The 13,193-nt window shown below is 50.9% G+C and overlaps 1 protein-coding gene across 2 annotated transcripts in view; it reads left to right on the top strand.

Annotated features, from left to right (window-relative positions):
• CPNE5 (copine 5) overlaps positions 1-13,193 on the top strand; it is an 86,999-nt gene that overhangs the window by 48,015 nt on the left and 25,791 nt on the right. For both annotated transcript variants that reach the window (XM_057554986.1, XM_057554985.1), the window contains 2 exons: positions 6,173-6,276; positions 11,082-11,186. In XM_057554986.1, the coding sequence (XP_057410969.1) occupies positions 6,173-6,276; positions 11,082-11,186 (209 nt within the window). The remainder of the gene's footprint in view (positions 1-6,172; positions 6,277-11,081; positions 11,187-13,193) is intronic.

The following is a 13,193-nucleotide window of genomic DNA, read 5'->3' as shown; positions in this document are numbered from 1 at the left end:
CAGGCCCGCGCACCGCGATGAAGAGTGGCCCCCACTCGCCGCAACTGGAGAAAGCCCTCACACAGAAACGAAGACCCAACACAGCCAAAAATAAACATAATAAATAAAAATTAAAAAAAAAAATTAAAAAAAAAAAAAGACAGCAGAGAAAAACCAGCTTGACCTCAAGGTGGTTATTCCCGTCAATGTGTAGCGACAGGCCTAGTCTCCTAGACCAACTTTAATACTCACCATCTGCATTAGAATAAACTCTAGCCTATGGGGTCTTTGCTTCTATCCCTGAATGCCTACACCCTAGGTCTCCTGCTTCTGCAGTCTTATCCAGGCGGGCTGGGACTCTGGGCCCCTCTGTGAATGCAGAAGCCCTTCTGAAGGTCACTGGTCACAGAATCACCCCCAGCTCTGAGTTGTGTTTCTCTCTACTGGAATGCTAAATTTCAGAGTTGTGGCTAATGATTCTTTTTATTTTTATTTTTTAATTTAATTTTTATTTTATATTGGGGTATAGTTGATTTACAATATTGTGTTAGTTTCAGGTGTACGACAAAGTGATTCAGTGATACATATACATATATCCATTCTTTTTCGGATCCTTTTCCCACATAGGTTTTTTCTTTTTAATCAATGTCTTCTTTTTTCAGACTAAAAAAGACAATGTACTAATTCCAGGAAATTTGGAAAATGCAGCAAATATTAAAGAGAAGACAGTAAATGTCACCATGGTTCCACCATCTATTTAAAAGTGCTTCTTAGGGTACAGCGTGTGAGCAGTAGGGCAAAGTGGTTAAGAACTTGGGCTCTGGATCCAGGCCAAATGCCATTGCTTATGAGCTATGTGACCCTGGGCAGGTTACCTGACCTCTGTGTGCCTCAGTTTCTTTATTTGTAAAATGGCTTTATTTAGATTTTTGATAGTTTATGTACCATGGATTTTTGCATTGATTTTGATTTTTAAAAATATCGCATTAGGGACTTCCCTGGCAGTCCAGTGTTTAAGACTTCGCCTTCCAATGCAGGGGGTGCGAGTTTGATCCCTGGTCGGGGAGCTAAGATCCCACATGGCTCGAGGCCAAAAAACCAAAACATAAAACAGAAGCAATATTGTAACAAATTCAATAAAGACTTTAAAAATGGTCCACATCAAAAAAATCTTTTTAAAAAAATATCACATTAAAATCTTTGATTATTGAGATTTTTGGAGTCCCTTAAATTTTGCACTTGCCTTATCCTTGCTCTGATCCTGGGGGCTGCCAGCAAGACCGAAGCCAGAGCAGCCTTCCGTTCTCCTCCCCCACCACCGGGTGTTGCTACCCTCTCCCAGCCTTCAGCCCACTTGCTGACCTCCTGGGTCAGGGAGGCCTAACATGCTGGAGTGGGCCAGGCCACCATCCCAGAGAGAAAGGCTGTTTGCTGTGGTCTCCCAAGCAGCCTGATTAACATGCGGAAAGATGCAAATTGAGGCAATCCTGCTGTTTTAGAAGAACTTAATATGTTTTTTTAAAAGATAGGGTGAAAAGGCAGAAATTGCAGAAAATTATATATTGCAGGAGCTGTTTTATCATCTCTGCAGTTGATTCCAGAGATGCTTCTGGTTTGGGAAAGGCATATCATGTGTTCAGAGAGCCCCACTCTCAGGCTGAGAATGTCAAACAGCAGGACCTCTGACCCTCAGCCAGAATTTGCTGCTCCCTGATCCTGCTGGCCCAGTGCATTTTATTGCCGCTTCCCTAGCCTCTTCCTGGGGTCACATGTATATCAAGGCTTGATTCATTCATTAACCCTTATTTAAGGGGAACAGTTGAAGCATAGTAAATAGGACTATTGACATAACCCAGAGGCACCTTCAAAAGCAAGTCCCCAAGCAGCTCCATGCTCCTTGTCTCACGGGCTCCCCATGGGCCACACACCCATTAGGGAGGAAGCTTGCCTTGGTTTTAGCCTAGAAAGCTCTCTGAAGTTCTGTCTTATGCCCATGGATTTGACAATGGCCCCATACAGTTTATCATAATGGGCTTTTGGCGAATGTTTCTGGGTCTGGGTGGTGTTAGGGAAGGCAGATCAGGTTGAAGAACAAAATAAGCCCCCAGCAATGCCTCACACATATTTGCCATGGGGGTGGTGTGGGGGAATGAGATGTGGCTCACTGGAGGATGTTTCCAGTTTGATGAATTTCAGAGTCAGTCTTTTTTTTTTTAACTAGCTTGCATAGAGGAGACTTTTCTAAAATGGATTTCACACTTCTCTGACTTCTCAAACTGAGGCTACAGAACATAATTAGACTTATCTTGATGATTCGGGGTCATCATTTGGAATCTCAGTTATTAATCTTTGGAGCCAGACTGTCTTGTTTCAATCCAAGCTTCTCCTCTTACTAAGCTTTGTAGCTTCAGGAAAGGGTATTAACTTCTCTGTGCCTCAGTCTCCTCAGCTTTAAAATGGGAATAATTATTGTAGTTATCGTAGATAAACACGAGTTGAACATTGGCAATTCCATGTGGGTCAGCCCAGGAGTAGATGGCACTCGGCGAGTGTTGGCTTCTATTCTTTTAGCTGTTCTATGCTGGGCACTGTGGACTGGTACTTAACATATATCATCTCCCTTGGTCTTCCCAACAGTCTCACAGGGGGCATTATTACTTCATTTTTCCAGAGGAGAATACCAAGACTTAGGTTAAATTGCTTGCCCCAGGCTGCTCAGCTAGTAGATGGCAGAGCTGGGGTTCCAACCAGGTGTCTGTGGCTCCTTTGTACTGTTCTCTCTGTCAGGTGCTGTGCTGGGACCGTGGCCCTCCCAGTGGAGCACTAAGTAGTCCTGGAAGTTAGGGTCTATTAAGTTCTTCATTAATATTTTTCTGATATTCCTACTCCCCTCCCTGATCTTGCAGGGCTCACAGGGGTTCTCCTAGGAAGGAAAAATAAGAGATTAGCCTCTGGATTTTGTGGCATCTGTTTTGGTTGTTTCAAATATATGTGTGTATTTCGTAGTCAACCAGTATAGGTGTCGTGTGCGGCTTGCCTGTGTTCATTCAGGAGAAGGTGTCACACAGGTGACCTCCAGACGTGGGAGAGGTCACTGTGATAACCACCAAGCTATGCCTGGGGAGGCTGGAGGGATCCTGGATTCCCAGACTGTCCCCTGAGCGCCAGCCTTCCCCAGATGCCACCCCTTTCCCAGTATGCTCCCTGTGGCATCAGCACCAAAACCTAAACCGCCCAGCTGAAAAGGACAGTGGTGATCATCCTGTACAGTGCATCACTTTATAGATGAAACAGGCTCAGAGGGCTTGAAGGACTGCTGGGACAAACTAGAACTCAGAGCTTTGCATTCCTTGCTGGGGCTCCTACTCAGCAAAGTCTGGTCTGTTTTCTGATGCCGCTGATGGTTCCATCCATGGGGAGGAGCCAGGGCCCACTTTATGGGCATGTGATCTGTTCAGTCACACAGGACCTGCTCTTGGTTTAATGCTCTGCTGTTACAGTCTTGAAATCTCTTAATACTCTTTGAACAAAGGACCTCACATTTTCCCTTTTTACTGGGTCCCACAAATTATATAGCCAGTGCCGGGAGAAGCCTACCAGGTCCTAGGCTTCCTCCTCTTTCTAGGCCTTGGGATGGAACTCCCCAGGATGGCATTTAAAGTGCTCCCTCCATCCAGAATGAGATGGGATTGGAACTTTCTCCCTGGGAAAGTTAGTGACTGCTGGGGATGGACTTAGAAGACTAGAGATCTTTCTGGGAGGGTGTGAGGGAAAGCCCTGAAGTCTAACTGCCTTTGTTACCACCACTGTGTGATCTTGGACGACCTCTAAAGGCCTCAGTTTCCTCATCTGTAAACTGGGGAGACTAGAGGAGTTACTTCATACTGTTATAATGAGGATTCAGTGAAATAATGTATGTAAACAGAAGGCTTAACACAGCACCTGGCATCGAGTAAGTGCTTGATAAGTCAGCCATTCTCTATTCCAGGTCTGAAGTCCTAGATTTCTCAGGAGGCTCTCAGATTCCTGGGGCTTCTAGGCCTTGGAATCCCCCAATCTGGCCTCCTTGTCCCTCTCAGGTGGGCGATGCTGAGGGACATGATAAAAGCCATCATTACCTGGGCGCCTCCGTGTGCTGGCCACTGTGCCCCAGCACTGCCCCTCAGGGCCTCCCTTCAGGAGACCCTCTCAGCCCAGGCTAACCTGAGTCCAGCCCTGACCCGAGTCAGAAGAAATCAGCAACTCTAAAGATACAGGGAAGCGGGCCACGTGAACTATAGTGTGCTCTGTGCTGGAAGAGGCATGACTTTGAAATCATGTTGAGTTCATACATGTTGAATTTCTGCTCCACCAGTTGCCAGCTGGTGATCTTGGGCAGGTTACCTAGCTTCTCCAACCCCCAGCATCCTCATTTGTAAAAAGCAACAAAGGGTTATTCTGAGGGCTAAATATGATAAGGCTGTAAAGCACTGAGTTCAGTGACAGGCCCACATAGATGGTATCTAATAAATGTTTGTTGAATGAATGAACGAGCAAGTGAATGGAGGGATGCTCTGTTTGCTGTTGTCAGATGTCCTTGAGGGAAGGCATATGAGGTGGTAGAGGTGGGAGTGGGGCAGGGACAGAGACAGAGACCACACACAGTGCGCGGGGGGAGGGGAGAAATATCCAAATCATCATAACTTGTGCACACACAGTACTTAGTGTGTGCAATATACTGTTCTCAGCGCTGTACTCAATTAACTCATTTCATCCTCACAAGCCTATGAGGTAGGCCTTGCCTGTACCCCCATTTTACAGATGAGGAAACTGAGCACAGAGAGGGTGAGTAACTTGCCCTAGGTCACACAGCTAGTAAGGGGATGGAACGGAAGCAGGCAGCCTGGCTCCAGAGACCACATTCTTAACCATTATATCATACCCACTGCCCCAACCTTTGACCATGTCCTTCAAGCTGTGAGAGGTTGCATCTTTATCCCTGCCACCATTTTGGTCCTCACTGGGCTGTAGGACACTGATCTCCAGAGACCCTCTTCGCCACTGAGAGGAAGCGGGCAGCGTGAGAGAGCTGGGTGGCCTGCTTCCTGACAGGCCTGGCCCTTGAGGGCAGGCCAGGCCCCAGGGACTATTGACAGAGCCTTGAGCTCTGGCCAGTTGGCAGCTGATTTGTCGGGATGCAGAGCTTTCAGGTTGAAGAGATCACACGGGGATGGGCAAAGAGGAGGACACAGGGGCATCTCTGCCCAGTGCCCTGTTGGCTGCAGCGAGCTGAGGAGCTAGGAGCCGTGTGAGAGGAGAGGTCAACCGATTCTCACTAGGCCTGGTACCTTCCTTATGCTCTTGGGTTGAGTGTTGGGTCTGGGTCAGACAAAGCCGTGAACTAGTCAGGGGAGTCAGGAACCCAGGGCTCTGTTTGATAAACTTGTAGGGGTTGCTCCCTGCTCTGAGCTTTAGGCTCCTCAGCTGTAAAATGGGGGGGGGGGGGGTCGTGGTCCAGCTATAGCTACCTCAGAGTTAGATGAGCCTCTTGTGAGTCAGTGCATGTGAAAGTGATACTTAAACTTGAATGTCCTCTAGGAACCATACAGTCATGTAAGGGAATGAGGCGATGTGGCCAGCGAGGGCTTGGGGTTAGGGCTTGGGGTTAGGTGACCAAGCTCAGAGTGGCTTGAGTTAGTCATTGCACCTCTCTCTGATCCACTCAGTACAATAGTGATGATACCTTGTGCATGAACCTTGACCGAGTGGGTGACGTGCCTGTGCTCTGCTCCAGACTTCGCACACTTGATCTCATTCAGCCCTCACCACAGCCCTTTGAAGTGTGTACTGCAATCAGCCCCATGTTACAGAGCGGGATACTGAGGCTCTGAGAGGTTACCTCCCTTGCCTGGTCACACAGCTACAAAGTGGTAGAGCCAGGATTCAAACTGGGGCAGCCAGCTCCAGAATCCATCTGCTTCACTGCCCGGCTGCTCTGCCAGACCTGCCGGGTGGGGTTGTTTGAAGATGAAATGAGACCCTCCGAAGTGTTAGCTCAGGGCCTGGCACGTGGTGCGGGGCAGTGTGAGCTGCTGTCCTTTCTAACTGGCTTGGGGCCCAGAATCCCCAGTCCCTGGGGCTGTGTTCCCATAGGGGCGGGGCCCCCCTCCAGCCTTCTGTGCCTCACACCCCTCTTCTCCCTCCTTCCCACCAGGATGTCGCCACAATGCAGTTCTGTGCCAACAAGCTGGACAAGAAGGATTTCTTTGGGAAGTCTGACCCCTTCTTGGTGTTCTACAGAAGCAACGAGGATGGAACGTGAGTTCTCTGGCAACGCTTCACCCCCACTTCTGGGGGCATGGGCTTGTGGGGGAGGGATGGACCGTGGTGACTTGCCGGGCGGGGTGGCTTGGGCCATCTCCTCCTGCTGCTGCCCTGAGGCCCCTGCTCTAGAGAGGGCAGGGGCTCTGGGTGGAAGTCAGGGGCTCCAAGGTGGTACCCTGGCCGCACAGATGGGGCTGGTGGGGGATTAGGGGCAGACTGCAAGCCCACAGTGCCATTCTGAGGGTCATTACTAAATGGCTGGCGCTGGGCATGTCAAAGATGGAGGGAGCGGGCAAAAACAGGGCTAGGGCAGGAATGAGGGGCCCCTCTGATAGTCCATTCCTTCTTCCACATGCATCAGTCCACATCTCTAAGCCTTGTCCTAGCTCACCCACAGCCTTCCTAACACCCCACTACACATATTCCCCCCACTACTTCCTATTCAGCATGGCAAATCTGGACCCCTTTCCCCCCTTGGCCCCAGGCTTCATTCAAAATCCCTCCCATCTTTGAAGCCCCCATTTCCTTCTCTCCTCTCCCTAATCTGGAAGCCACCCACAATATGAAGGAAAGACACACAACTCGTTGGGCAATGTAGGAGGTCAGTGATGTACACAGAGGGACAGATTCTAGGTTGAGGGTCTTGGGACCTAAGTCCTCTTCTCCAACCTGCTCTGTGACCCTAGACAAGTATGCCCCCTCTCTGGGCCTGTTTTCTCATCAGTAAAATGATCTGGTTAGATTAGGTGGTCTCCATGGTCTCTAAGCACCACAGCTCTGGAAGGCTGCGGCTGCTTAGCTGGGATTCTGCAGAATGAGGAAGCCATGGGGCCAGGGAGGTTAATTAGAGAAACGCTGCTGGAGAAGGGAACTAGGAAGAAGGTTTTGAAGGAGAGGGAAAAAATGGGTCCACGGGGTTTGGGGGTTGGGGGTGGGGGGAGGAGCAGGGAAGAATAACAGGCTAGAGAAACAGTGTGTGCAAAGCAAGTGTGCCCTGAACAGAGGGCAAGGAGGCCTCGCTAAGTCCTCTAGAATCTGAAACTCTGGGTGTGTGTGTGTGTGAGTGTGTGTGTGTGTGAGTGTGTGTGTGTGTGTGTGTGTGCGTGTGTGTGTGTGTTGGGGGGCAGGGCAGCAGCAGGGAGGAGGTATGTTTCAGTCGAAGGGAAAACTGGTTTTTAAATGAACGTACAAAACAAGGGAAATTAGGTACGATCATTTGCATAACAAAAGGATTCTTTGTCTCACCGTAGGACTCTTAGCAGGATTTCTTTAAATAATTCTTGTTGACTTTGACTTGACTTGAGGGAGGGAGGAAAAGGTCTGAGTGATGTTCTGGGCGCCCATGGAAATGTTCATGCAAGTCCCCTCCAGAAAGGAGGGCAGGGACCTCCCCAGGGCTTGTCTCAGCGGCGAGGGCTGACTGGCCAGCAGGAGGGAGGGATTTGGGTTGTGGAACAGGAGATGGACATGTTGCAGAGTGTTTGCCAATGATTATTCTAGCAGAGCGGTGTGTAGGTTGGGTGGGGAGGAGGCGGGGGAGAGGGAGAGACTCGTGACTGACGTGGTGAACAGGTGGGAGGTGCCACGCCAGGCGAGCTGTGGAAATGCAGGGGAGGAGGCAGGGAGGGGAGGACATGGGCAAAAGGGCAGGGCAAGACCTGGCTCTGCAGAACTTGGGTGGGGACCGCCATCACCGCCCCCTCCCTGGCAGACGAGCTGCAGGGAACCCAGACTGTTGAAAATGGCAAAAGAGCTGGTCAGATGGGGCAGGCGATGGGAGTTTATGTGGGGGCGAGTTTCACTTAAAGCATGGGCTGGATCTGTCTGGGGTGAGGGGACATCAAGGGCAGCCAGAGAAACCGATCCAGAGGGACCAAAGGGAGTGAAATGTCATGCCTGCCACGCCAGGAGGGAAAAGGGCAGGAAGCATCCACAGAGCACCCGTGCTCCTGGCACTGCACATACCTTGTCTTCTTCAGTCAGAATCACTGGCCTGGGAGCAAGAATGTGGTGATGGAGAGCAGGCTCGGCCAGTCGCTGCCAATCATTAACTCTGGAATTTTATGCAAGTGTCTAACCGAATGGAACTTTATGTGATGGTGGAGATGTATCTGTATCTCACTGTCCCTTATGGTCGCCATCAGCCACGTATAGCTGCTGAGCCCTTGAAAGGGGCTAGTGCGACAGAGGAACTGAATTTTTAATTTCATTTCATTTCAGTTAATTTAAATGAAAATAGCCATGTGAGGCTAGTGGCTACCATTCTGGACAGTGGGGCCCTACCCTCTGCGGTTCAGTTTCTTGGTGTGTGTGACGGGGAGAATCATAACACCTCCCTCCCAGGGAAGCCGTGAGGATTAAATGAGTTAATTCGGGTTATTAGAACAGGGTCTGGCAGCGTTAGTTACGGTTCTTTGGGAAGCTCAGTCACTTGCCCAGGGCTGCACAGCTGGAGGTACTGGTCTTGGGACCGGAGCCCACATCTGACTGACCCTGTTGGTTCACACCCTCACCCCACAGCCATGTCCCGAGTGTGTGTTGAAATGAATTGAGTTGAGCTGGGAGATGACTGCAGGGACCATTTCCACACTAGGGTCTCGTCCCCCACGGCAAGTACATCAGGGGATCGAGGGGCCTGTGAATTTAGTGATGGCAAAGGGGGGTGGGGGTGGGGAGTTTAAAGAAAGTGGTTTCAGGCAAGAGTCTGAAGCAGAAAACAGACCACACAGGGCTCAGGAAGAAAGACCTAGGGAGGAAATGAGGCTAATAGCTTAGAAGACTTGGTCAGGCAGTTTGGCTGGCAAGCGAGAGGAGCTAGAGAAGGCAGTGGTTCCAAAGAGGTGGGGAGACGGGGAGGGTCCACAGCAGGTCTGTGCGACTGTTCCAGGTGGGAGGTTAGGGCTTCTGCAGGGTGCGAACCTCCCTCCTTTCACCACCAGTTGCTGCGCCTGATTCTACCTCCTGCCCCCTCCCCCAGTCCAGGCTCCTCTTCCTGCCCGACCTACTGCCCCAGCCATGGGCAGCTGTGGCCCCTCCTTTCCCCGTCCCCATTCCTGTCCCCATCACCAGCTCTGGAGTGTGTGGGGAGGTCTCCCACATGTACCTCACACTCCAATGGGTGGGCGAGAAGGAGCACAGAAGAGAAACGCTGAGCCACGGTGACAGGAATGACATTTTGACTTGAAAATTGCCAGAGAAGAAATGGCACAGGCTGTATGGGTACGGGCGGGGCCCAGGCACCTTCCTGGGTGACCTTTCCAAGCCAAGAGGTAGCTGGGGTGGATGCTGGGAAATCTCATGGGGACAGCCCCTGCCCTGAGCTCCACTCTGGCTTCTGGCTGCCCCTCCACGTGGCAGGGCAGGCTTCCAGGGCGGGGCCAGTCAGGCACGGCATGGGGAGTGGGCAGGGGCGCTGGATTGGGGCCCAGCTGGGATTAAGCCAATTCTGCACTTTTAGTTTGCAAAGCAAGCTCATGGATTCAGACTACAAGAGCTGAAAGGGTCTTAGAGATCATCTAAGCCAGGGGCTTTAATTTCACTGGCTTGAAATGCCAGTGAGAGCTATGGAAACTCTCCTCTGAGAAATACATTTATTCATTAGTTCATTGTGAAAAAAATATTACATGAACACCTTACTAAGTGCCAGGTGCTATTCTGGGCACTAGAAATATACCAGTGAACAAGGAAGACAAACCCTTGCCCTTATGGAGCTTACAATATAGTGACAGACTGTGAAAGAAATAAGGAGAAAGATAGACCATGTCAAATGTCAAATGGTGACAGATGGGATGGAAAAAGCAGTATGGAAAGGGACTAGGAGATCTCAGAGTCAGGGGACCAGGGGGCTATAAATTTTAGATAATGGTTCTCAGGGCAGGTGCTCATGTCAAAGAGATGACAGTGGAGCAAAACCTGAAGGAAGTGAGGAGGTGAGCCGTTAACATGGAAATTTGGGAGAGAGTCCTTCAGGCAGGGGAACAGCAAGCACATGAAACTCAGGCACCCAGTTCCACTGATGATTTCAAGGGTTCACAGACCCCTAAAGCCCATCCCCAGATCCTTCCATGGATCTCAGATGAAAAAAGTCTAATAGTGGCCAACTCCCTGGGTTTAGAGGCGAGGAAATAGAGGCCGAGAGGGGGACAACCTTGCCCAAGGTCACACAGAGAACAGGGGCCAGAACCACATCTCCTGACACTCCTACCTGGTGCAGGAATCCTTTCTGTAGTGTTATCAAGAAATGGCTGTCTAGGAATAAAGATGCAGATGTAGAGAATGGACTTGAGGACACGGGGAGGGGGAAGGGTAAGCTGGGAAGAAGTGAGAGAGTGGCATGGACATATATATACCACCAAATGTAAAATAGATAGCTAGTGGGAAGCAGCCGCATGGCACAGGGAGATCAGCTCAGTGCTTTGTGACCACCTAGAGGGGTGGGATAGGGAGGGTGGGAGGGAGATGCAAAAGGGAGGAGATATGGGGATATATGTATACATATAGCTGATTCACTTTGTTATACAGCAGAAACTAACACAACATTGTAAAGCAATTATACTCCAATAAAGATGTTAAAAAAAATAAAATAAAATAAACTGAAGTTTATACAAAGATAAAACAAAAAAGAAATGGCTGTCTAGCTTCTGCCTGGATGCTGCTAGTGACAGGCAGCTCATCACCTCACGAAGCCATTGTTTCTACTGTCTGGCAACTGCAGAGATTAACAAGCCAGCCCCTCTGGTGATCTGAATTCTGCCTCCCTTGGAGTCAGGACTGACAGCCTTCCCTCTCTTCTTTGCCAGGTTCACCATCTGCCACAAGACTGAGGTCATGAAGAACACCCTAAACCCAGTCTGGCAAACTTTCTCCATTCCTGTGAGAGCCCTCTGCAACGGGGACTATGATCGGTGAGATGAGAAAATGTCCCCTGTCCCCAAGCACAGGTGCGGGGGGCACGGTCACGTTGATGAGGCCCATCCCATCAGTACGAGCGAGCAGAGCCTCCTGGAGCTGCGTGCTGCTGGCCCTGCACAGGGTGGAACTGGGGATCCCTCTGGCTCCCTGCCCTTCCCTCACCACACCCCGCCTTTTTTCCTCCCAGTCTGACGTTCCTATTGGTGGAAGCCCTCCCAGGTTGGGGGCATGGGAGGTACCAAGGATTTCAGAGAAGCCCTGGTGGGTGTTGGGCGCCCTGCCCGGAGCTCAGTAGCTGGTCTTTTCATTGTGCCCAGTGAGGGGCAGGTGGGGGCCAGACGGCGGCTCTAGATGCAGGTAGAGGTGACCTGGTCCCCGGCAGCCCCAACTCCTGGCTGAGGGACTCTGGGGAGTCAAGATCCCAGGATATGTGCTGCCAGATGAGTTGCCATAAATGGGGGTGAGGGATGCAGTGCAAACAGCTCATGGAATTTTTTGGTGCTACAAAGCCTACTCATAATACACGTCATCATTGTTTGAGGGTAGACTGTTGAGTATAGATACCAGATACCTAGTTTCCAATCCTGGCTCTGTGACGAGAAAAGCACTCTCAACCTGGGCAAACTTTGACCTGTCTGAGCCTCAGTTTCCTTATCTGTAAACTGGGTACTTAAACATCCACCTACCTTGTAGGGCTGCTTTGAAGCTCACAACCTACATGCTAAGGCTCTGGTATGCATAAAATACCGTTCAGCATTTCATCCACAAACGTTTATTGATGCCCTACCATGTGACAGGCACTGCACTAGATGCTGGGAAGTCAGGAGGAAACAAAACACACAGTCTTCACCCTTTACCCAACCTCTTGGAGTTTACATGCTAGTGGGGGAGGCAGACATTAATCCAATAATTGCACAAAGAAACATAATTACAAATTGTGGCAAGTGCAGGGGGGAGAGGGGACACGTAGGATGGGAGCTGTAACACGGTATTGGTCTGTGTTAAGTCACAAGAACCCAGCCTGGTTTCCTGGTGGTTGCTATAGCAGGGGGGCGAGCTGGCAGGGGCTTGTCGGGCAGGGCTGTCCAGGCCGCCCTGAGGAAGCTGGGCCTCTGCTGGCCACTCCGACAGGAGCCCTAGGGTGTCAGAACAGATGCCTCAGGGCATCCTGGCTGGGGCCTTGGCATGGGCTCCCTGGCACTCTGTTCACAGTGGCTATTGACAGGGTATGTGCGGTGGGGTGAGGGGACAGGAATGAGCGGACGGATGGCCTCCAGGCACCCCTGTCTCCCTCCCTATTAGGATGCTGACCCAGGAGATGAAGTGGCTTCTTTTCCTGCCTCTTGGCTGGGACAGAAAAGCCAGTCTGTTCCATAGGTGGTCATTGAGCACCTACGATGTGCTCAGCACTGCACCTCCAGCTGTGCGGCGTTCAAGGGAATGTAGCCGCATTTCCGTCTTCAGGGGGCTTACAGGGAGCTCAGATGTGCACACGTATATTTTAGATAGCTAAATAGTTGTGCAAAATGAGACTGGAAACAAAACTGGCACTTCAGCCAAACAAACCGCTGTTCCATGTCTGGCCAGGTCCTGGGGCTTCTGGAGTGGTGGGGAATGGGAGGGGTTGAAGCAATAGGGTCGAAAGGAGGCTCAGGGCAGGGTGGAAGGTTAGGGGGGCGGCGTCAGTTCCTGGGGACAAGGGATGTAGGAAAAATGGTTGGGATAGAGAGGAAGGGAGGGGAAATTCAAGGTTGGGGGATGGGAGAACATGGCAGCTCCAGTCTCATAGGGGTGGAAGGAATTGGGATTTCCGACCGCACTGCCTAGAGGTTTCGGGGGGTGTACAGCTGACCCCCCACAACCCGCATCCCAGGGAAGGCCTCCTAGGGCCTCAGAATCCAGCCTTGTCAGAGGCAGTAAGGAGGGCAGCCAAGCTCAGAGGCCTGGGCTCTCCATTCAGCCATGGGAGGAGGTGCGGGTGCGGGGGCGGGGGTGGGGGG

This window comes from Balaenoptera acutorostrata, chromosome 10, assembly GCF_949987535.1.
Source record: "Balaenoptera acutorostrata chromosome 10, mBalAcu1.1, whole genome shotgun sequence".
Classification (NCBI taxonomy): domain Eukaryota; kingdom Metazoa; phylum Chordata; class Mammalia; order Artiodactyla; family Balaenopteridae; genus Balaenoptera; species Balaenoptera acutorostrata.
The sequence above is the reverse complement of the archived record's forward strand: the minus strand, read 5'-3'. Positions and strand labels throughout refer to the sequence as shown.